The sequence below is a fragment of the Zeugodacus cucurbitae genome, chromosome 3 (assembly GCF_028554725.1).
Source record: "Zeugodacus cucurbitae isolate PBARC_wt_2022May chromosome 3, idZeuCucr1.2, whole genome shotgun sequence".
In the NCBI taxonomy this organism is placed as follows: Eukaryota; Metazoa; Arthropoda; class Insecta; order Diptera; family Tephritidae; genus Zeugodacus; species Zeugodacus cucurbitae.
Window position 1 is genome coordinate 73,033,832 of NC_071668.1, and position 26,923 is coordinate 73,060,754.

Consider the following 26,923-nt stretch of genomic DNA (forward strand, 5'->3'; position numbering starts at 1 on the left):
TAAGCACATGTATGGTATCAGTCACACCGGAAAGGGCGAGCGTCAGCATTTTGCATGCAAAATTATTAATGGGTTATAGCATGAAAAATATATGTGCATAACGAAAAAAAAAAATAAAACGGAAATATTTTGAGCAAAAAAAAAATAAAATAATTAAAAAAAGTTATTACAAATAAGTCGGAACTGGTGCGGAACGTAGGGCAGTTTATTAAAAATTAAATTGAAAAGTAAATAAGCAGCGAATTGAAGTGAGAATTTATAACTACATGCATATATATAAACATTGAAGTATTCATTAAAATATAAATAAAAATTAATTTCCTGTTTTCTTTTCTCTCCTTTCTAGGTAAGTCCACTGCAATATGACTATAAATTACATAACAAAAATATCTTAAAATTGATCTGCTGCGTAAGTAATAACAATATATACTGTATGTGAATATAAAGCAACAATAATCTTCATACAAATAACAACAAAAAGTAAATCGAATTTTCGAACAGCATTAATAATAATAATAATAATGAGTTTCACAAAATTACAGGCCTACCACCCATACATACATATGTAGGTTCATATACATATACATATGTGGCTATACACATATATGCATCTGTGGCTAAATATTTGCACACGTCTGTATATAAACACTGTTGTATTTGTGTACAAATATACAATTATGTGCTTATCTACACATAGATTGTAACTGTAAATTGCATTATTACGTAATTTCAGTTCGGCTCAGGTAAATAATGCTCGGATTTTCAATAGCTGGCAAACAACAACAACTGTAATGTGTAATCAATGGTTTGTAATCATAATTACGTGCATAAAATGTACCAAAATTTGACTACAATCAGTTGAAATTCGTACTAATTGAGATATTGTGATTAGCTGAGAATGACTAATGAGCTGACAGAGCAAATTGGTTAGTTAGCAACAGTGTAACAATGAATTTGTATTTAAATTACAGGGAAATATGTAATAGAAGAGAAATATATTATAGATATATACTAACGGTAAATTTGCAAGAATTATATCGCTCATTTACTTGAATAATGTCACAACTCAAAAAGGTAGATTTTTCAGGAGAGCGATTTAAGTTTTCAATTGTCTCATATTTAGCAAATATAGAAAAATGCCATCAGTTTATTGAGAAATCTAGTGGCCTGTAATATATTAAATACAATGTTGAGCATAAATGGACCAAATAGAGTGTACTAATGCTTTTTCTTGGGCATAATTGTGAAAAATATAAATCAATTTCGCAGTCATAAGTCAAAAGTGTCGTTTTTGCTGAAAGAATGCAGTATGAAAAATTTAATTAATTCTTCACCAATATCGTTGTAATACAAAATGTGTCGGTTTATTTGCCTACGCATCGGAATGAAATTTTTATACAATATGGTCGATGAAATTGCCCACATTTCTTCATACTCAACTCAAAAATCATGTTTTTTGAGTTATGACACTATTCATGTAAATGAGCGATATGATGAGTCTTACAATTGATATTTATATTGAATGGAGATTTAATTTTACTAAGCTAAAAAGAATTGCGACTGCATAGAAGAAATATAAAAATTATCAGTTCACTAAATTGAATAAAATGTCGTTATTGTTTCCTGATAATTCAAGTTTCCAAGATTGCATAATAAAAGTCTTCCTCGATATATTATCAGTTCTATAAACAAATACATATTCATTACTACAGCTAAACTACTTCATAAGTCAATACGATAATAAAATATCCTATCATATATCAAAGTCTATATTTACTCCACAGTCCCTGAGATTTAGTAGATATTTTTGAGTCATAAGACACCAAACCAATAAATAGATCCAAGTAAATCAGGGTTGTTATGGAATCTGACAGTTGTCGGAATCAGAATTCAAACCGACAAAAAATTCTGGATCGTGTCATGAATTCTGATATTATTGGTATGATGTTCGAATCAGAAATTCTATTGGTTTTAGGTGTCATGGAAACCAGTTTTATCGGTTTAACTATCAGAAACAAACCAAGAGTTTCAGGGCTGACAGATTTGAGACATTTTGTTCAAATTTATTTTTATTTGCCGTTAAAACGCTTTGGAAAAAGTATAATTATTATTAAAAAATAAGATAAGAACGCTAAATGACGTAATTATTGAATTCAACGAAAAAAATAAAATATTCTAAGAATTTTACAAAAAAAGTAATTCAGATTAGATCATGGAAATATCTAACTATTAATATACAAGTTAAACAATATACAGTGGAACTTTCATAACTCGAAGATCTCCATTACTTGAACTTTTAAATTATCAATAGCGTTTGAAAATCATATTTCATACAAATTTCCTTCCATAACTCGAATTTCTATAACTCGAAGTTCTCCATAACTCGAACTCTTGAAGTGACATTGAAAGGCAATGCCATACAAATTTCCTCAAAGTTTTTTTGTGGATTATGGTGATTCGAGTTAGAGAAGTTCCACTGTATATATACACTTAAATATGTACATTTTTACATAAAAATAATTACTATTTTTGACTTCCTTTGAGCATAAAGCGAATTACTGTGATTCTTTAAAACCTTAATTTTTTCGCGCTACTTTCATTGCCAAATAAAATAAAAACTGAACTAATTTCTCATTTTAATTATATTTTTTGGGTTTAATGAATATTTTGAACTAATTATATGATTACAATTCCAAAAACATGTTTTGCTAATTTTTCCCCATGAATAAATATCAGAACAGCTGATTCGAATATTGCTTTGCTTATATTCGAAAAGACGAAAATCCAATCAGATTCTGTGACACCAATGAAAAACAGAATTGGTTTACCATTCTGACATTCAGCAAATCTGTCTTGGATTCCACAACACCCCTGAATATAAATATTCTACAAATACATAATTTTTGTCGATGTTTACGTCGATAATGAGAGTGTGCTAATCGATTGTAGTGAACAGATGGTCAGAATGTAGCTCTTCCTGTTCACAATGTCACTTTCCTACTTTAAAGTTACTTTCATTAGACTCTTAAATATATCAGCAAATCTCTGCCAGAAGCATTTGATCCAGATCCATAAATTTCGAAACCCCTAAGTATCCCTAAAATTACAGAACGTTTCGTTTATATGACGATCTAATATTGTATATTAAAGGTCGATGGTCGATTTTGTTTTAATCTAGAAACTTAAGCCCAGTTTTTTAAAGGATTTATAAGCAACATTGGTTGCTTTTAAAGAACAAGTGTTATTATAATGAACATTAACATTAGAAAAAGATTGGAAGACCTTCGAGAAATTGTCGAAAATTAAATTAAAATAAGAAATATATATGTATACTAATATATATAAGATGTATAGCAACCTGATAGACATTGTCCCGCATGATATTTTAAGCTATTATGATACTAAAAAAAGTATGAAATGAAACGCAGATAATACTGAATTTCCATAACTCGAATCACCATAATCCAAAAAAAACTTCGAGTTTGACAGACTTCGATTTAGGGAATGTAATTTGTAGAAAATTTAACATATATTTCCAATTCAAGAGTTCGAGTTATAGAGAACTTCGAGTTATAGAAGTGTGAGTTGTGGAAGTTCAACTGTAAATGGATTGAAGATTTGGTACAACGACATCTAATTATTAAACATTTCCCAATCAAAAACTATTTTATATTCCTTTTAGCGGGTTCTATACAGTAACAATGGCACCTTCAATTTTTGACCAACATCAAGAAATTTATAAACTTAAAATTAATGAAATGCACTATTTAAATTGGGCCGAATGGTAACTATAAACCATTATCGAATACACCTGAAGACACATAAAAATGTTTTTCAAATCGGTCCAGCTGTTTAGGAAGAGTTCAATGACATATACATTTTATATATACAATTTATCGATAATTCTGTCATGAATCACAACAAAGTATTCCGAGTGTTTTCTAAATGTTTGTCCAGTTCTATCGTAGTTCTCGAGAAACATTTAAGGGGTAATGGCCTAAAAAAAGTTGATTTTTGGGAATTTGTATTAAAAAAATACTTTATCAATTATTTTAAAATTTTAAGAATATATTTATACATGTTTCATGAATATACAGTGAAATTTTTGAAGAAAAAAATTGAATATTTTTTAAGTTATAGTCGATCTCCAACGGCGCGTAAAAAGGGTCCTTCACTGCAACAGTGATTCCGGTCTTCTCCGTGGATGAAATCTAAAAAAATAAAATTCTCCTTAAACTAGATAATATTGTCTGTACAATGACCTACGATAAAAAAAAATCAAAAATTGACAATATGGCGGCGTTTAAAAAAAATAGTCGAATTTTACCCAAAATTTTGGTCGTTTTGGCCTGCCAAAATTCGAACATGTAAAAAAAAATCGATAGTGATCGGATCATTTGATTTTGAGTAATCACTGCAGCAAATTTCGGAAAATGCTGTTTCGAGAAAAACGCGTTTAAAGATAAAATGATCGTTTACACTATTACCGAGCGGCTGCTCTTTAAATTGCTATAGCTCAAAAACTATTTAAGATATCGATTTGAAATTTTAATATGTTATTTTTAAAGGTGTAATCTACCGTAATCTGAAACAAAAAAAATTTATTTATTAAGAACTCAAATGAATGTTGTACATTATAGAACAAACTCAAGTTTTACCGAAACTTCGTCTTAACTAATGTACACATGAATACCTACATATGTATTTGCCTTACCAAATATATAATGAAAATATAGAGTACCGTTATACACCAATAAAACAGCTGCTTTCGTATTGGTGCAAATCAAATGACTCACTGGGTGTAGTAGCGCAGTCAGTGAAACATTTTGCGGCGAAAAAGCAAACGAAGGTAAAAGCAAATGCAAGAGAATAGCAATTTGCGAAAACGACGGAAAAGCACGTGTATGGAAAATGACGGCGAAAAAGAGAAAATCCGCAATACATAATTGTTTCATATGAAAAGCACCAAGCAGCGGTGAAAAGGAAATGAAACAAACAACAACGCTAAAACACTGCTGATGATTCATCATCAGCGACGGTGGTGCCAATGCCGGTCACGGCAACGCCGATAGACACAAGCAACCGACAAGAAAATTGGGAAAGGAAAAATAAACAACAATAATAAAAAAAAACAATTTAGTAGACGCTGCAGACATATGCGCCAACACATAAGATTACCGAATCCGATTTATGTAGAGCCGTATATACTGATATGTCTATGTACGTTAGGTGCAACAACTGTAGCAACATGCGCGAAACGTGCAACATGCAACAAAATACATATTCATGTATTTTTCTACCGGCAAAGCGAGGTGAATCGCAAGTCAAAAGCATGAATCGCATGTTGGCGTGGCGTGACTTCGCATAGTCCGCCGACATAACTGTGTTGCGCACGAATTCGACATAGACGACGACACATAGCTTATGGCAGACATGCAGGCGAGGTTAGGTTTGGGCCGCCCGGTTGGCAACACGTTAGCAACAATTTTTAACTTATTACTGTCAAAAGCTGTCTGCCATGATAGATGTTTACAACAAAAAATTTTCGGTTTTTTTAATTGCCACGGATTTAAGTTTGTCGGTTTGCTCGCGAAGACCGCTGTTATTTGCTGCTTGCGCAACATTTATTTGCAGGCGGCTTTTTCGATTATTCGCGATTTCTCACTGCTTTAGCTTTTCCGCTGTTTTCACACTTTCACGCCGCATTTACACGTTTATCGCTTGCAGCGCTTTGACCTATGTCCTTTAGCCGTGTACTCACAGAATGAGTGTGGCTGGAAAATGCCGAAAGCACAATGCGGCAAAGGAAATTCGCTTTGTAGCGTAGCAAATGTAGTTGGCAACGCTATCGATTTTGTTTTGTTAGCAACTTCAAAGGCAATCGAAGTATAGTGTGCTGATTTTGGTGCGCCGTTTGACACTCAATATCTCTGCTATGCGCTTTCAATGATTTTGTGCTGCAATCTGTTGTAAAGTTGCATTGCTAGTGTTTGCAGAAAGGCTTCAGATTGTAGGCTATATGTACTTGAAAATACTTGAAAGGCACTGTAGAAGATAAGAGCTAAAGTGATTTTGTCGGTCTATACCGCCTAAAAGTATGCTTGATTTTTATAGCGTATACTGATTTGTTTGTAAAGTACTTGTGGAATTTTAGGAAGCTTGAATAAAAATTGAGTTGCACTAAGCGAAAATAGCTGGATTTCATTTGAAAAATATGTAATGTGTTGATATTAAGTTCTAAGTTTCTGACTTGACTGTAGATTTAGACTAAAAGATACACAGATTTTTTTAGAAATTATGGTATGAAAAATTATGAAGGATATAGAAAGATATTTTAGCGAACAAATTTTTTATGTTCTCAAAAAAAATTTTAGGGTTTCGAAGTTATAAACCCCAAAAACTATTAGTTGTTCCATGAAATTGAATATCCCAAAGTAAAAACTGAAAATTTCTCATAATTTCATTGTATTTCCTTCATAGCTGATATAATGTTTTAGAATTGATCTTTAATTTCAATTAGATTAAGATAAATTTTATACAAATATTTCAACTAAGTCCTCAATTTAATTCAATCGCTATATATGATTAACTGAAATCCAAATTAATTCGGAATTAGTTCAGATTAATTCACTTAATTAATTCAGTTCAAATGATTAATCCAATTGAATATAACTTAGTTAAGTCTTGCTGTCGACTTTAGTTCAATTATATGAGTATTTCATTAAAGGAGGGGTCTGAGTTTTCACTTTCGAAAAATCGATTGTTTTTTTTTTTTGTTTTATCTTATTGTTTAACATTTCAAGAATATGTCCTAAAAATTTTAATCCGATCTAAGCAACATTCTTGAAGTTATTGTTTAATTAGTCTCGGGACCTTTAACGCTCTAACTCTAACAGTTACGGTTTTAAACGCGTTTTTCTCAAAACTACTTTTTTGAAGTCCGTGTTCACTGCCATTTGAAAACTACTCGACCGATTAATTTCAAACTAGGTAAACATTTTCTTCATATAAAATACCTCCCCCCTACGTTTAGTAAATTTTTTTCTTAACATTAAGGGTGTTTCCCACCCTGAAAATGGCGGAAATTTTAGTCGAAAATAACGGTTCACACATTAGATGGCCGCCAAAAATTTTTAAATAAAAAAAAATAATCAGAGAACGTTGGGGGGAAGATTTGTTTAAAATTTAACTAAATTTTTATGATTTTTCATTTTCGGATATTTTCCGGCCGAGTTACAGTGAACACCGCAAATTGTTTTTTTTTTCAAGACGGCCTAGGGGAAGCTCTGTCACGGGCTAATAGTTTAATATTTTGGCAAGAAAAATTTACAGAACATAATCAAAACTATGCTCAATAATGTATAGAAGGTTTGAATATTTGAGATAAAAAATCACAAAAAAACTGTTTTTTGCGCTGAAACCCAAACCTCTCCCTTAAATTCCTATATTTATTTCATTGACAAATATTAATTATCTGAAATCAAACTAATTCAATTTAGTTGAGATTAATCGGCTTCAATTTAGTTAAACTATTCAATTCAATATAAATGATGTTAGTTTAGTTTAAATACAGTTGTAGACTTTAGTTCAAATTAATTCGATAGACAAAATTAATTCAATGTGAACGCTAATCCATTAATTGAATTCAATTTAAAATACTTTAACTCAAAAGTTTACATTTTTCTTATACTTTTTGCTTGCTTCGACTCAGTTTTATTAAATTAAATGACTCAGTAAATTAAATTATTATTGAATTGAATTTTAATTATTTTAGTATTAATTCTATTTAATTTAATTTAAATTATTTCAATTAATTGTATTTAATTTAATTTCTATTCATATTATTTTCATATTTTTTTTATATTTTCTAATCACTTTGCAACTCAATTTCTCTCAGTGTAATATACATATACGAGCAACGACCGACCACTCGTTCAACACCTCATCTTTGTTATTGTATTTTGTTTGCTTGACACACTAGAATATTCGCCACTTCCGCTGCGCTATTCTTCTATTCCGTTTCAACCATTTATTATCCTTTAAATGCATTTCAACATTCACTTTGCACATTGCTGACACACACATACATTATTGTACATATGTATATATGGCAGTGTCTAGTTATACCGCTATGTATTTAGCTGACTTGTAGCTGCCTTTTAGGCGTCTAATAATTCGGTTTTCTTACTAATTCCCCATTTTGTCGGCTACCGTCTGAACTCCTACAACCACAGCTACAGCCACACTCTGAAGTATACTTCAAATCTCATGTGGCGCATAGAAAAGAGAACAAGCATGAGAGGGTCGACAAAAGTTGGCAACGTTAGCGACGTTAGCAACAAACGCTATACCAGAAATTATAGGCAAAAAGAGGCTGCACAGTGTCGTAGATTAGAAAAGCTGAAATGTGAAATAATGTTGAACAAGGGAGGAGATGAATGACAGTACTGAGTTAAATGATTTCTCAATTTTAAAAATAATTTTCATTAAGGGAGGATTGTCTTTGGATAATGCTTATGGCTTGAAATTTTAGCTTTCAGCTTTATACAGATAAAAAATTTTGAACTTTTTGAGCGAGCAATTTTGAATTTCACCTTTTACATTAAAAAAAAATTCGATATATTCTTTAAAACTTCAAATTTTCAGGATAAAAATATTTTTCTATTTCGTTGGTATATATTATAAGGATATATAATATTATAAATTTTTTTTACATAAAATCCATTAGAAAATGAGCATGACTCATGCTAAAAAAAAAAAATTGGCAAATAAAAAATTTTTTCCTCGCAAATTAGCCAATTACGGAACACCGTGTACTCAAGTGAGTGCCAACAAACAACAGCTCAATTTGCACGGCAACATTGTTTTTGCACAGTACTACTTCGATTCGATACTCATGAATATGTATATGTACCTGGTACTTGGTATTTGTATTTGTTGCTTTTTCTGCAATTGTAGTTGTATTTACCGTTTGCATTTGTGTTTGGTTACGTACAAGCGAGATTTCGCTCTGCTGCAACACTAAAGCACAACAACATGTCAGTAGACTTTCAGTGCTGTTAGTACTGTAACTATGCGGCGAACAGCAACTGTAACAACAACAAATAACGGTAAATCCTTCGCACACACCAAAACGAGAATTCCATTACATTTGCGGAACACACACACACACACACACAACCAATAAATAAATTTGTGCAAAACAACGTGCTTGAAGCCGCTGGTATTTGCGTATAAGTAAAGCAGTCACTTGGCATACACGCCTAAAAGTGTGCTACAAAACCAGCCACAGTCCGCTTTAGCCTCTTTTAACACGCGTCTCTCTATAAGCCTTTCGCCACTAGCACACTGGCTCATCATCGTCAGCATTGAATATTTTACATTTTTCACATATTTTCCATTCCTGTATCCTTCTTCGTCCAATGTCCGCTTTTATGTGTTGTTGCACACATGCATAGCAGTACATAGCCATACGTAGACGTCGCTGGTGTGTTGTTGTGTCTGTGCGCTAGCGCTGTCGCTATCGTTGCCATTGTCGCGCTGTTGTTGTTGCCGCTGTTGTTGTTATTGTTGCTGCCGCCGCTTGGCAATCGCATGTTGTTTGCCACATTTTTTGTCAACGCCGCCGCAGTTTGTATTGCAATCGTCCGTCAGATGGTGTTGTGTTCATTTCGGCAGCAGTCTGCTTCAACATTCCGGTGTGATCTCTTGCCCATTCAAGTGTGTTGTGCAGGAATTTTCAACGCATTATAAGTGGCTTGTGACTTTAAAATCTACATCTACTAAGAAAAAGTTTACACAATATTTGTATATTAGTTGAGTTTCGGAGAAAGACTTTCGCATTTCGTTGCACTGCATTGCATTTGCATACCGTCCGACACTGCCTAGACTATTGTGTTACCACCACAACAACCACTACCAATAAAGCTACATATACATAATGGTGGCTATTCACTCCACGTGTAAGTAATTTTAACGTAAATATTTTTTTTTTATGAAAATTAAAATAAAATGAAATTGAAATGGTAAAAAAAATAATTTCTTCAAAAATATATTTAAATGGAATTTATAAAAATGTATAAGCAATTTACTAATTTTTGTGGCAATTGATTGTTCTGCTAATTACGCAAGCTCTATGACACAATTATAATTCTTAGAAATCAAGGTACTCACATTTGAAGGATTTCAAATGAATTCATAATTATTCAAGTTAATTATGGTATATATTAAATATAACTATGATTGCTTGGAAGAATAACTTAAGTCGAGTTAAGAAAGAAATGATAATACTGTACTCCAATGATAATACTAGGTACTCCACACGTCAGCCGCTTGAAAAAAAATATTTACCTAAGAATTTTGTAGAGTTTACTTTTAAACCAATTTTTAAATAATTTCCATGACGCTTTCGATATAAATATAAACATATGTAAATAAATAAGTGTCCCACTAAATTTACGACGATACTGAGTTGCCCATGTTTCAAAATTTATTATAATTTTTTTTAAACAAATTTTAATTGAAATTATGTGAGAATTGTCTATGTACTCTGAATTTATATCTTGAATATAGATATTAATACTGGTCATCAGTTTCACAAAATAAAAAAATGAAACAAGTAAGGAAAGGCTAAGTTCGGGTGCAACCGAACATTTTATACTCTCGCAATATTTATTAAATTTTTTTTAATATAACACACAATTTGACCGACATATTCGTCATATATATGCTATAAAGTCCATTGAAAGTTGGAAACCCTAATATTAGGTATATGAGAGCTAGGTGAAGTTGTGGCCCGATTTCAACCATTGCTGATACAGAGACACACTATTAGAAGAAAAAGATTTCCTCTGAATTAAATTAAGATATCTGAGAGGTTTACCGACATTTGCGGTGAAAAATTACCATAAGGCACGGAGTTCTTCATATTCGATATGTGGGGCATTGAAAAGTTATTGTCCGATTTCGGCAATTTTTTCACAAGTAAGTAAGTAGTATTTGTGCAAAGTTTTATTTCGCTACCAATGAAGGTTCCTTACGTATATCTTATAAAGTGAACGCATAAGATGAAATTCAAAATTTAGTTATATGGGAAGTTGTCGTTGTTGTGAACCGATTTCGCCCATATTCCACCCGTGTCATCAGGGTGTCAAGAAAGTGTAATATATCAAATTTCATTAAAATCTGTCGAGTCGTTCCTGAGATATGGTTTTTGACCCATAAGTGGGCGGTGCCACGCCCTTTTTCCATTTTGTAAAAAACGCTGAGTGCAGCTTTCATCTGCTATTTCTTCTGTAAAATTTAGCGTTTCTGACATTTTTCGTTATTGAGTTAACGCACTTTTAGTAATTTTCAACCTAACCTTTGTATGGAAGGTTGGCGTGGTTATTATCCGATTTCAACTATTTTCATGGTGTTTGGTGAAGTACGTAAGGGAACCGACTGCAGAATGTTTGGTTTATATAACTTTATTGGTCTGCGAGATATATACAAAACACCTATTTGAGGGCGGGGCCACGCCCACTTCCCCAAAAAAATACATCCAAATATGGCCCTTCCTAGTGCGATCCTTCGTACCATAATTTACTTTTATAACTTTATTTATAGCTTAGTTATGACACTTTATGTGTTTTCGGTTTTCGCCATTTTGTGGGCGTGGCAGTGGTCCGATTTCGCCCATTTTCAATACCAACCGTCTCATGGTCTGCAAAATTAGCATCTCTATTTAATGTAATTATTGACTAATAATTTATATATAGTGTGTTTTTAAGGCATACGGTTTTCAGGAAGAAATACAACTTATATAATTTAATATTATGGCAAAGATTACTGTTTCCTTATAAAGATAAGGGTTTACCATTATGTTTTAGAAATAATCTCGGACAAGTGACAAGTGACCGCCATGGCTGGCTCGAATAAATTTTAGTCAAAAGACCCTATTTTCGACAAGAATTGGGGCCGTATGTCAGCAATAAACGTCGTTCCGGAGTAAATATGTTCATCATGAAATTATAAAAAAACGAACTGCGAAAAAATATTGCCACTTTAAAAACCATATGTCAAAATAAAACACCCTTTATGTTAGGCGATCTCCTCTTTTAGATGCATTAAATTTTATTAGAACTAACACGAAAATGGTTGTTTGAATGAAATCACTACACACTATATAATAAAAGTTGTTTCTTTCCAAAAATTGTCACTTGAACTCAACAGAATATTTTTGTCATCCCTAATATCCAAAAAATATGACAATAGGTAGCTTTTATGTGAAGAAAAACACAACCGTGCCCCATTTGGCAACCCTTGAATACGCTATAAACATGAAACACAGAGAGAGCGTTCACCTTTAGCATGGAAAAGCATGCAATTATGTAAATGAAATTCAATACAGAAAAAACAAAGCATATTAAAACATAATGCTTGTATCAACTGTGAAGTACACATATGGACATTTTTATGTACATAAAGTCATTAGAGCATTCATCATGATTAAAATACTTTCACCAGCCATTAGTAATAAAAACAAATATTTTTTAAACATACTTTCTTTATGAGCGAACAACCGCCCAACCACCCCCACCCCTCCCTTGTTATGTCAGCAAAATTAATATGCAACAACAGACGCATATATACACATACATATGTAAATACATATACACGTGCTGACTAAATTGCGCTTTACACACCCCCACTAATTTGGAACAGAAATTTATTCATCAGTATATAAGAGTTTACATAGCATGTACATATATATACGTCCATATGTTCCTGAATATTGGCATGTCCACACCCGTTCGACAGAGTTTCAGCCAGCAGCGTTGACATTTATGCTTCAAAACACCCCAGAGAATATGTAGAGCACTAGCGGCGCTTAGCTGCTAATTGCGCATACAATAGTGCTCGTAAATGAAATGAAATGGCAAATGGACGCTAACTAACCAACAATTAGCAATGGCTATAAAAAATAATTCTGTGAATATTTTTTCCTAAATGTATGGAGGAATATGGAAAAATTCAATGAAATTAGTATTTCGAGAGTTGTGAACGTATTGCTCTTGTTATTAAATTTTATTGCAGTGGGAATCATTAATTATTTAATTGTTTCACTAATTTTTTCTTTTATATATATTTTTTCAAATATTTATTTCATTATATTTATAATTTTGTTCAGACTAATTCATTTGATGATGACGTCATAAATATAGCCATTCTATGATATTTGTGAAATAATTTGAATGCATTATTTAATTAATAAGTATTTCACTAATTTGAGCAATTCATTTTTTATATGATGACTAATTGAGTTAATTAATTTTTTAATATGTTGACTAATTGGGTCAATTATTTTTTTTATATGTTGCCTAATTGAGTCAATTAATTTTTTAATATGTTGACTAATTGTGTTTTATTATTTTTTATTCAAATCATGTTTAGACAATTAACTAATTTTTTAATATGTTGACTAATTGAGACTAATTGAGTCAACATATTACTAATTGAGCCAATTAATTTTTAAATATGTTAACTAATTGTGTTTTATTATTATTTTTTATTCAAACCATGTTTAGACAATTAACTAATTGACTCAATTAAAACTCTTCGCCATACCACTTTATTTATTTATGAAATTCATACTAATTTGGATGATGCTAATATAAATAGCATTGTTTTTATTGTTGTTTGCATAAAATAATGAAATTGCAAAAAATTTTATTAAGGTGCAAATTAAAAATATATTATTTTAATACTGGTTTTTAATTATTTGTTTATTATTTTTTTAATATTACTTTTAATTTATTTATTTTATGTTGCATTTTATTTTTAAAAATTAATTGAAATTTTAAGTTTATAAAAAAATTATTTTATTTATTAAAATTATTTACTTAAATTTTTAATTTTTTTTATATATTTTTTAAATATTGTTATTAAATGTATTTTTTTTTCATTGGATATTTTAAATTTTTTAATTTTAAATTAATAAAAATACCTTCCAAAATAATTTATGAAATTTACTTTATTATTATTGTTTTATTAAAATCATTGCTTTTATTTTTATTGTTTTTTATTCAATCATTATCATCACCACAGCTCATCCAAATACATAAAATAATTACTTTTGTGATTTGTCATACTTGAGGGAGTACCTTCACACTTGATTTTCATCTATTTGCTTGCTGCTCTTTGAGGTTTTCCTAAATAAAGCGTCAACGAAATTCAAAATTCATCTTATCTCTTCACAAATTTCCGTACACTAAGTAATACGTACACGTTCAGTTGTACCTCGAAAATTTCCAGCTTTTGCCCTCCACATTGATTTCGTGCTGCATAACAAGCAGATAATATAATTTCTCTACAGCAGCATGCTTTTAGGCGTGCCAACGTATAAAGCCCGCCAGCGCCACATCAATGACTCATAATGGCGCTTTTACAGTACAAACTTTGGGGTGAAAATCGAGTGACTCACACCGTCTAGCGCCAGCTTGTTGATGAGGTTAATTTAATTTTCGCATAATAAATTTGCAACATTTGCCTGCTGATGAGACTGGAAGACGAAGTAGAAGTCAAGCAAATGTGCGCTGTTCGCTTTTGGCAAGCAATCAACAACAAGATGGGTGTCTGTATATGTATGTATTCGCAAGTGCGCAAATGGTATATACTATATGAAACAGGCAGTGAAAAGTATTTTCTAATTGACAACCGGAAACTTTTGTGTATCTACAAATTTTGAAAATTGCATGATTTACCCGAAAAACACAGGCGCACACAGCGTCAAGGCACAAAAGTCAAATGCATGAGACACGATTTGGCCACTTTTGCTTATAAATGTAGCATATATTTCGGCGCTAGTGATAACCATAACAGCTGAGTTGTCAGCACATATTTTGTATGTATTCTGAAATGTGCAGATACACATTGTTGTAGAAATATATGTATGTATGTATGTGAATAGTACGACTGTCTGTGTATACCCTAGAGCTTTTCCACTGTTGCTTTTAGCTACAGGCCTATGTTCATATCCATTTATATATGCATATATTCCCTGGCTGTTCAGCAAACCTATTGAGTTTTCATTATTACCATACTCATTGCTTCCCTTACACATATGTACATAGGCGAAATACACAGTTACAAAATAGCTGAGCATCAACTTTGCTTACACACTGTCACGAGTTTACGCCACCATTTTATTGCCATTCCATAAAACAAGCCTTAATTTAATTAAACGCAAATTAAAATCCTTTTATGATTATTAAGGAATTTAATTGCATGACTGACTGCCTTCTGAAGGGTAGCTTCATCGGCTGTGTGCACAGGTTATAAGTATGAATGTACTTGTGCGCAGCATTGATTTTTAAGACTTTTCGCTATTTTTGGTTCTAAGATAAAATTAATTATATTTTAAAAATTTTAATGAAAATTAAAAGAAATTTAATTTAAAAATTCAATTAATGGAATTTAAAGAACAAAAATTGAACTAAGGTCGAAAGATTTGATTTTTTTCAAGGGAACTGGCAACTCAAAGTAGGATAAAAGGCAAAAAATAAGTAAACTGCTTTAGAGTATACACTCAATGTACACTTTCAAGGTTTTTTGGGCATCCAAACGGTCATCACACAGATTTATTCCTAAACAAATAAATGTATAGAGATATTAAGTTTATAAGAGACTCAGTATTGAGCACCAGAAGAATATTGTATCGAAAAAAAAACAAAGATAAATTAGAAGTGAAGAGTTCAACTATTTTTGAGCACCAGCCACAAGAAGGTGTGACCTCATTGCGACAAACTTTGACTGAATGAATAGCTACAGATGGAATAGAGAACCATTTAAGGTCTAAAACAGAAGAAGTTTCTGAATTATTTTCGAAAATTGTTAATGTGGTCTGAAATAATTGCCTACTGGTCTCTTCTGCTCCGATTTAATTTATGGTGTGAGAACAATGGTCCATTAAAACTAAAACTAAGTCAGTTTTCTAGATCTTCTATACATCAGAGCGTCATCTAAGGGATTCATCCTTCTGAATCAGTTACAATAGCATTATTGACATCTTGGAAATGATCTTGATCCGTCTGAGGAGGTAGATGCATTGGAGTTCATTCACACAATGTCACAGGCGCTAAACATAAATACAAGGCCAGGAATGATTTCTGGGCAAAAACTTTTGTGTGAAGCTGTTTGGATGAAATTTCTCCAGTAACTTGGTGGAAAGGAATTTGTGGAAGCACGAAATTAAGCAAATTAGCTGTTCGAATTTTAACAGTTCCCTGTACTTCAGCTGCTACTGAACGTTCCTTTAGCATTCACAAAGAGCAGGAAAAATAACATATACATATATCGTGTAACTGGAACTTGCCTTCATAAACAGTTTACCACCTTCAGCAAAAGGACGCACTACTCTCAATTTGAAAATTCCATGAATTCTTTACTAGAATGTACACAAGACGATATACCTTCAACTTCAGCCGGGATCACGCACTCTACTCGATATGATTTTTTATCGGATACGAACTGCGACAGCGATTACGATTAAATTTAAAAAATATTTAATTTGTTATTAAAAAATATAATAATAATTCATAATAAAAAATTGAATTCCTTTAATTTATTTAAATTTTTCTGTGTTCTGATTTATACCCACATTTTGGGCAAATACCCAAACGCCAATTTACCTTTTGGGTATTTACTCTTGTCCCATCACTAAGTGTAACCCATGAAAAATTAGGCGATTCTCGTGATTTTTTTTAAAAGAAAGTACTTGATCGATTGTTTCGAAGTTTTTTACACATAATAAGCTATGTTTTCAGTTATATTTCACATTTCTTTTTTTACAAAATATTGAAAAATGCCAAAAAAAGTTCCCTAATTGCTGACGTGATTCCGGCCGAATGAGTTGCTGAAACAAAAAAATTTAAAAAGGCTATCAAAAATAAATATATAGCCTATACAATGACCTACGATTTTTAAAAAATATCAAAATTTGACAAAATGGCGTAGTTCAGAAATAAAATTTCGTGTTTTTAAGTAAAAAATGTTTTTTTTTTAATGCTAAATAAATGTCAACCAATAAAAAAGATCGTAGGTCATTGTATAGTAAATATATTCAAAAATGCTCAGTTTAAATTTGATCGATCAATTTCTCGTTGAGTTATGATGTCAGCAATTTTGAGAAATATCGTTTCGAGAAAAATTCGTTTAAAGTTTCGACTATAGTTTATGTATACCAGCGAGCGGTCGATCTTTAGATTCAAAAACTATTCAAGATACACACAAGATATATTTGAAATATAAACTATCAAATAAGCAAAAACTAAAAAATCCATTTTTTGAAAATGTCACACTGGTATAGCCATTAACTTTATTTTTCCTATTTCCATACAAAGAAATCGCTGAAAGTTGAAAGGATGTTCCATAAATCGAGTTTGAGAAGTGTTTCGACAATTTAAAGAGAAACGCTGGCATAACTGCATAATATCGATGAAGACTTTTTCAAGCCGACAACAATAATCTATGCTATTTTTTTCAAGAATCGAAAATTCCCATTATTTTTTGAACACATATGTGGTGTTTTCTTTTTCCTTCGAAGTCAATATGTTTTAATACTTAATTTGCTTTAGTTCTCTCTGACCTCTTGAACAAATATCTGTAGTTTTTCAAAGCATTTTACTGAATAAACTATTATTGTTTTATTTACAAAATTTCCCCCAAAAAGCTCTAAAATGTCTCAAGTGTATTCTTGAAGCTTCATCCTGTTTATTATTATAGAAATATGAGTCTGAATTACAATTGCATGCTTTTCTTGGAGTAGTAAATTATTTTCGCCATCATTCAAGCTATTAAAGCGTACATACGTACTTATGCATAGCACAGTGTAAACTTCCGAGTAAGCCAAATTTAATGCGCATATAAAATGTCTGCATACGAAATCATTTATCATTTTCAACATGATCACCGTCATCATTGTCTCTTGACAATTTGGCATTACACAGATTTATTGCATTAATCTTTGCATCTTCACATGTACCACAACACGCACACACACACATGCGTACAGTTAAAGGCTCACAAACAGCAAACAGCCGTCATGTATTAAGCCACTCGAAACTTCACTGTCAGCTACAAATGACAGTAGCAAATGCATTACGCAACAGCAAACAATTTCATACTCCAATGCAATCACATACATACATTCCATTCAATATATTCCACTGTATAACGAGTAGTACTGGCATTCATCATATGTCAAGTGTTAATACCGAATTACAATAGCAAAAAAAAAACAAAAAAAAAGAAAACTGTTGACAGCTATCAAGCCACTTCGTGTTCAAAAAAGCAGGCAGAATACTACTACAACTCCGCCACGAGTAAAACTCTGCATATTGGCAATCCTTCTTTTGCCGCTTCTTCGCTTTTACTTTTGTTGTTTTAATGACAGTGACATCAATCTCGTAAAGTGTGGGCGTACATTTTCGAAGCGTAAAGCGCAGCGGAGTGCGAGTTCATATGAAAAACCTCATATAACGGGTGATTTTTTTGAGGTTAGGATTTTCATGCATTAGTATTTGACAGATCACGTGGGATTTCAGACATGGTGTCAAAGAGAAAGATGCTCAGTATGCTTTGACATTTCATCATGAATAGACTTACTAACGAGCAACGCTTGCAAATCATTGAATTTTATTACCAAAATCAGTGTTCGGTTCGAAATGTGAAATCCGCTTTTTTATCGACAAATTTTGTTCAGCGATGAGGCTCATTTCTGGTTGAATGGCTACGTAAATAAGCAAAATTGCCGCATTTGGGGTGAAGAGCAACCAGAAGCCGTTCAAGAACTGCCCATGCATCCCGAAAAATGCACTGTTTGGTGTGGTTTGTACGCTGGTGGAATCATTGGACCGTATTTTTTCAAAGATGCTGTTGGACGCAACGTTACGGTGAATGGCGATCGCTATCGTTCGATGCTAACAAACTTTTTGTTGCCAAAAATGGAAGAACTGAACTTGGTTGACATGTGGTTTCAACAAGATGGCGCTACATGCCACACAGCTCGCGATTCTATGGCCATTTTGAGGGAAAACTTCGGAGAACAATTCATCTCAGGAAATGGACCCGTAAGTTGGCCACCAAGATCATGCGATTTAACGCCTTTAGACTATTTTTTGTGGGGCTACGTCAAGTCTAAAGTCTACAGAAATAAGCCAGCAACTATTCCAGCTTTGGAAGACAACATTTCCGAAGAAATTCGGGCTATTCCGGCCGAAATGCTCGAAAAAGTTGCCCAAAATTGGACTTTCCGAATGGACCACCTAAGACGCAGCCGCGGTCAACATTTAAATGAAATTATCTTCAAAAAGTAAATGTCATGAACCAATCTAACGTTTCAAATAAAGAACCGATGAGATTTTGCAAATTTTATGCGTTTTTTTTTTTAAAAAGTTATCAAGCTCTTAAAAAATCACCCTTTATTTATTTATGCCAGTGCGCATTACAACGTTCTTGTGATTTTTTATGGCATTTTAATTATGACACCCACCAAGCACAAGCGACTCGGTGGGTGTGTTTCACATGCTTTAAAGCCAACGCATCGTTGGCATGTTTGTATGGTAGTGTCTACATAATTTTTACAACCACATTATTGAAATGTTTTCATATACATACATACGTTTATACAACAGTAAAAATATTTCAACTGGGTTTCACATGACTTAAGTGGCATTTAATAATCAATTTATCATTTTTAAATTCGAATTTCATATTATTAAAGCTTATTTGTAGACCACAAGGGATGCATAAAATGTGAGCAGAGAGCATTAATTGCATTACTATTTGATTTATCATATTTTTTAATAAATGACAGAGTTTTGTAAAGCGTTCAAAGCGTATTATAAAAGAAGTTGAAAAAATAACGTTAATTTTCATTTTTGAAAAAAAAAAGTATTTATTTATTCGTCGACACTAATTTTATCCCCTTTAATTATAGTCTCCATTTGATACTATGAACTTATGCCAGCACTTCTTTCAATCGTCGAAATACTACTCAAACTCGATTTTTGGAATCGCCTTTGGCTCTTTCAGCGATTACTCATATGCTTGTAAAACGGCGAAAATTTAATTTCAATAGACGAAACACTTCTCAAACTCGACTTTCTTGATAGCTTTTGGCTATAAGATAAGAACTCTTTTCTAATCGAAAAATACAAAATTGCTTAATGAAAGTAGAGTATAACAACTTTCTCAACAGCTATTGAGAATTCTCAACACCGATTGTTAATGTAAACAGTTCTCAGCAACGATTATTAGATTAAAAACGACGGCATTTTAAGAAGCTCTTAATTTTTGGAAATAAATCACTCGGATCATGCCTAGTAAATATGGAGTATGTGGGAGTATGGGCAAGAATTCACGAACAACTAACGAAGTGTGAGCTTTTACGAAACGTAAATCGCAGAAGCTCATAAAATAACGCGCCTAACCTTGGCGAATGCCAAAGACAAAGTAAGCAAGGAATACAGTTGAAAATTCTATCGTACTTCAGGGGCATACACATTAACATGATAAAAAAATGGGAATTGGACTCTCCAAACTCATGAAATTCCCGTTATTTTCTTAACACACCACGTAAATATACCGTATCCATATTAATATTATAAATTCGAAAGTGACTCTGTCTGTCTGTTACTCTTTCACGTCTAAACGGCTGAACGGATTTTGATGAAATTTGGTATGGTTATAGATGATAACCTAGAAATGGGGTCATAGGCTATAAATAATCACGCCATCGTTCTTAAGGGGTAGACAGTAGGCAGATAACTAAATTGAGTCGCGTGTAAAAGCTAGTATAGAATATAACAACGGAAGCTCTGAAATCTTTACCTTAGAATTTTATTCAGTATTTTAAACTTCATCGTTATTATATTAGGTCTACAACTTTTCTTCCGCCGTTTTCCAATAGATGTCTCTAAGGTCAAGCACTGGTCGATTAAATCGATTAAATCGTTTTATATCGATCTTGGACATTTGTGTCAACATTAACCCAACAAAATATTTGTAGAGATCTGTATGCATCCCAAACTTATTCTCAACTGAAAATGTCACTTTTTGAGCAGAATTCTCGACATTTGCGGGATATTTTGCTTTTCTTTTTTAATTTCAAGAAATGTGCGGCTGAGGCTCATCGAATGCTTTCGGATACGTACGGATACGTACGTTTCCTAAGTGAAAGAACACGTCGGGAATGGTTTCAACGTTTTAAGAATGAAGACCGGCATGGTGGTGGAAGGTTATCAGTGGTTATGAGCTGCTAACGCCAAGTGAAACCATCACAGGAGATCGATACCGAACGCAATTGATGCGTTTGAGGCGAGCACTAAAATAAAAACGGCCAGTACGAGGAAAGACACGATAAAGTCATTCTCAAGCATGACAATGCTCGACCTCACGTTGCAAAGTTGGTCAAAAAATATTTCTAGACGCTGAAATAGGAGATCTTACACCACCCGCCGCCCACATTTTTGTAACCGTTTTTATACAATTAAGCCTTAAATAAAAAAAAAAACGGCGGAAGCAAAATTGTAGGAAATTAAAAATTTATGGTTTAAAATATTATTTTACTTTTTCTTGTCTCTATGTCTTTTTTTATAGATAGATCTATAAAATTAATACACAAAATTAATTACGGATTCCACTAAAAACCCTTTTGAAGGCAATGAAGCCGAAGTATTTTCTAGCACAAAAATAAAATATTTCACCAAACGTAGGAAAAAAATATGTGCCCAACTAAAAACCAACGCTGACATTAAACAATCAATTTACTCAGCAAAAATGCTAGAAAAAAGTCCACAAAGCTTCAATTTAAAAAGCTCTGTAATCTTCAGTAAATTCCGCTCTGCTTACTAGTAGCACTAACGCTTGATTGGCAACACATGTTTTGCAAAGCAAGCTTTTGCCCGATAAAAGCGCACACATGAGTTTAGAGCACGTGCCGTGTTAAAACGCCTGAAAGTATGCTTAACTAAAATCGCTTTGAAGCAATGGGAGTATTTACAAAAACACAAATAAACAAATAACAAATACATTTCATTTAAAATGCGTAGCAGTTGAAAAGCTTTAGTTTAACTGCCATTTGTTGACTATTTTAAGACCCTTAAAGAGGGTTGGATATAAAGAAAAGCAAAAAAAAATAGAAATTCAATTTATTTAAAAGTGAAATTTTGTTTTTCACATTTTGAGCAACAACTGATTGAATTGTATATGAGTGACTACTACATTTACTGCCATTAGTGTAGATATGTAACCACATCAACACGTGTTGAAGGCTAAAATGTTGAAGAAAAGATTTGGGCCATTATCGCGCTTCACTTACTTAAGAATAAGGAAAGACAATCAGAAAGCGAAGCGCGTAAAATTTCATCCTTTTTACAAATACTTAGATACTCGTATGTATATTTATATATATTTATCTGTAATATTTACATATTTTATGTCATTGCTAGCTATCCCTTAACCTCAAAAAAGCAGGACAAGTGCGTTAAGTGTTGTTCCTTAACATATATCCATTTCACCAACTCTATTGCAAAAGATTTGTGTATAAAATAATTTCTCAGAAAGCAGCTGTCAAAAGATACTACTCTTGAAATGAAGTGTGCAGCACTTACAACAAAAGCATATGCCCATATACATATACATATGAATACGTATCTCTTCCCAAGCAAATATTAAGTGATTTGTGATTGGATCCTTTGTAGTTTTAATATTTATGCATTCTTATTGATATATTTATGGAATTCTGAATTTATACTTTTGCACTTAAGACGCTGCATTATTTTGTTTTTTTTTTCGAACTGAGAAAGTTCTTTTCAATTTATAAGTGAAAGTAGTATTGACAAAATGGTGGTCTCACAAACTTGGCACAATTATGAATCGTTTAAGTGATTAGGGGTAGTCAGAGACACGAAAAAATGAGAATTTTCAGTAATTTTTTTGCTATTAAATCATGTTATTTTACAAAAGTATGTATATGGCATTATTATACAATGTTTTGACTTAAAGTCACGAAAATTTGAAAATAAAAAATTATAATTTCCAAAGTTATAGCTGTCTGTGTTTACCAAGTTTCAAAAAAGGTCCTTGCGGTGACAATCTTAAGTCCTTGGAGATCCATCTAAAATCAATCGGATAAAAAAAAAATTAGTTTTATAAATAGATAATCCTGGGCCTGATCGAAGCTTTTTTTTCAAAAATTAACAAAATGGCCTCAGGAAATTTTTTTCTAGATTTTCGGGAAAAAAATTAACAATTAATTGGTCTTAAAAAAATCGAAATTTTTGAAAAAAAAAAATCCTTCGATCAGGCCTGAGTTTATGTATTCTAAAAGCTGTATGAATTTCATTAAAATCTACTGAGCGGTTACCGAGTTACAGTTGTCACCAGTTCAAAAAACATAGTTTTGAGAAAAACGCATTTAAAGTTTCACACTAGCGATTTGGAGTTCCTGAGCGCTCTTTGTTATTTGTCGAATAACTCGAAAAGTTATTATCGGATCAACTTCAAATTTTCACGCCCCTTAAGGCGTTAGGTGGATTTCAATTTGAATTTGAATTTAAAACAAAGTGTCTTATTAAATAGTGTAATATATTTAAAATATTATCCAAAAATATCAAATCAATCCGAGTAATATTCTGAGAGATACACATTTTGGAAGTTCCTTCCATCAGGCTAAGTCAGTACGAATGTAAAACTTTAAACGACTTTATCTGAAAACTGAATTCTTCAAGACGGTGGACACGATTTCTTGAAAGGTAATGAAGTGATTCTGTTCAAATTTTGCAACATCTTTGGAATAACATTTTTACAAAAAACTGAATTTTTGGTTTCGGTTATAATCACTCAAAAATTTAAATTTTCTTTTTTTTTCGTTCATTAACTTAACCTTCATTAACATAACATCGTCATAGGAGATGAGGTAACAACGACTGAGTTTTTCGAATTTTTAAATACAAATTTCACGAAATACTGTTTAAATATGCTTCTTTGATATGTTGAGTTGTTTAAATGAAATATTTGATTATATTGTGGATACATTTTGTATCCTATTCTAATGCTTTCCCATATAGTTCTATTTATAGTAACTTCATGCTTAATCTAATAACAAATATTATGCCAAAATGTATGCCGATCCCCTTAAATTATTAGGTCTACAACTTTGCTTCCGACGTTTTCCAATAGATGTCTCTAGGGTCAAGTACTGGTCGATTAAATCGTTTTATATCGATCTTGGACATTTGTGTCAACATTAACCCAACAAAATATTTGTAGAGATCTGTTTGCATCCCAGAATAAGTTTATTCTCAACTGAAAATGTCACTTTTTGAGCCGAATTCACGACATTTGCGAGAAATTTTGCTTTTCTTTTTTAATTCCAAGAAAAGTGCGGCTGAGGCTCATCGACATTTGTAACCGTTTTTTATACAAAAAAAACTGCAATTTACAATAAAAACGGCGGAAGCAAAGTTGTAGACCTAATACAATAGTATTCTCCAAACAAAATGCAATCTTAAAACAGTTGAACAACAACATTCAAGCAAAAGTTGTGTGTAAACACTTCAAGAAAAAGCAAGTATTTTTCAAAAACACCATAAACCTCACATTTAAGCGGGTAATTTTCGACGCAATTTTCGCAATTAGGCGAAGATAAAGTGATGCGCACTTATTTAGATGAAAATATGTATTCCCCACGCAAACACAGTAAGAAACCGGATTCACTTGAAGGCAAAGCGTATTCCAACAAAGAAATATGTGTTGCCTGTATGTTTCTCAAAACACTCGCCGCATTAAATGGCGCACTCGAATAGCGCTTTACACATTTGCTAGATTATATACGAAAAGCTCGGCTTAGAACCCTTTGAATGGTTGGCTGTTTGGCCTGATTTGTCCGCTTCACCATTGGTGACACAGTTTTCGCTCTTGATTTCTGGTCAAAGGCAGCACATTTAGCAGTCAACAGCAGTCATTGCATTGCAGCAATAATTGCGAGCGACAACATACACGCTTCGAATGGCGCTTTGGCGCAGCAGGAAACGATAAATTTCGCACAGCAGCATCATAAATGTCCAGCGTTAGCTAGCGTATATAAAAGGACATTTGTTGTTGTTGGTATTCATTTTTGGTGCTGTAAGCATTATGAAGTGGGTCACATTGCAATTCGAAAGCTATACAAACTCAAAAAATAAACGAAACGCATTAATGTCAGCGATATTCATGCCAAGTTATGCACAGATATTCATACATACATGAATACATATTACGTACGAGGTGTGTTCAAAAACTAATGGGAATTCAAAAAATTAATTTTTGAAAAAATATTTATTCATTCGTCTGCATTAATGTTGTCGACTTCAAAATAGTCCTATTATTATGTACTTGGGTCAGCGTTTCTCGTCGTCGAAACACTACTCAAACTCGATTTTTGGAATAGCTTTTGACTCTTTCAGCGATTTCTCGTTTACGACGGCCCTTTAAGGTTCCCTTTATTTTTTAGAAATAGGAAAAAGTGAAAATTTTAAAATTCCCGTTATTTTTTGGACACACATGTATGAGATTTAGAGAAACAAATCCTGATTTTATACAAAAAACGTCACACTTGTTCTATGCTTTTTAAAAGTGGAAACTTGAAAATTCCCGTTATTTTTTGAACACACCTCGTAAATATATATATGAGTTCCCGAAAAGCAAATCCTGATCTCACAAAGAAACGTCACTGGTTGTATGCATTTGTATGATCTTTTTCTCATTTTCTATATGTGCACATAATCCCCCAACTATTAAAGGTACAGTTGAATACCAGTTTTAAAATTATTATTTTTTATTTGCATTTGAAAATACAGTTTGAAAAATGCTATGCAAACGAGTGAGTTTCTTTTGTGCGTTATTTGAAATGCATTCATATGCAAAAATGTCTGCTTGAATTTGTACACATACACAAACACACACATATACACAGAAATATACATACATATATAAGTGTGTGTTTGGCCTTTGTCTGTATGCGAAGAAAAGCGCATTTAATGCTTGAACTAACATAAATATTGCATAGTTTAAGGCGCATTATGGTATAAATCACAACCGTAAGCTTACGCTTGCTTTTACTTTTAATTAAATTTTATAGACCGAAGGCATACGTCCACATGTATATATATACATACATACAAATGTATTTACATATGCTATGCTAAGCGCTGAAAAGTATGCTTTTCGAATAATCCTTTATTTTTTAGCGCTGCAAAATCGTTTTTTGTCGATTTAGTTTCGGTATTTACTCTTGCAGAATATACAAATGAGCGCGTATTTTCTGGCATACATGTATACCATATATACAGAGTAAATCTCTAATTTCGTGCAGTGAGAGTTTTAGCTATTTGTTTTTGTAAAATAAAAAAATACAAAGCATACCTCCAGGCGCATAAACATCATATATGCATAATGAAGTTAATTAAAATGTAGAAATTCAGAAAAGTATGCTTATAGTTAGTGTGAATTTTGCAATGAAAATGTTTTTAGTGCATAAACATATATATTTTTTTAAATTATAGAAACAACAGACCGAATAATTCGGATTTTCTTTAGGAAAATCTAAATTTTAGTTCAACAGAAAGTTAACAATAACATTTGTTTCGAGAACATTTTTGTACTACCATGGGCTTCAATCTCGACGTTTACCTCTTCATTAGTTGTATATTTCTCTCTAGCGACACCTCTTTAGAAGTCTGAAAGCAAGAAGAGGTCGCTAAGGGTCGAGTTCGAGTAATTTTACTTCATTTATTCTGAAGAAGAAGAGTCCAATTGCCATTTTTTATGTTTTGTTGATATACAAGCTACGTCGTTTTACTCGTAAACGAGAAATTCGCTGAAAGAGTCGAAGGCTATTCCA

The 26,923-nt window shown here is 32.3% G+C and overlaps 1 protein-coding gene across 5 annotated transcripts in view; it reads left to right on the forward strand.

The window, feature by feature from the left end:
- Nucleotides 1–26,923, forward strand: part of LOC105215904 (stathmin) — a 204,731-nt gene that overhangs the window by 162,835 nt on the left and 14,973 nt on the right. The window contains exon 1 of one of the 5 annotated variants that reach the window (XM_054227739.1): nt 9,926–9,962. The exons of the other annotated variants lie outside the window; for them this stretch is intronic. Within the exon in view, the coding sequence (XP_054083714.1) occupies nt 9,941–9,962 (22 nt within the window). The 5' untranslated portion in view covers nt 9,926–9,940. Of the gene's footprint in view, nt 1–9,925; nt 9,963–26,923 lie in introns of those variants that run through there. 5 annotated transcript variants of the gene reach the window in all.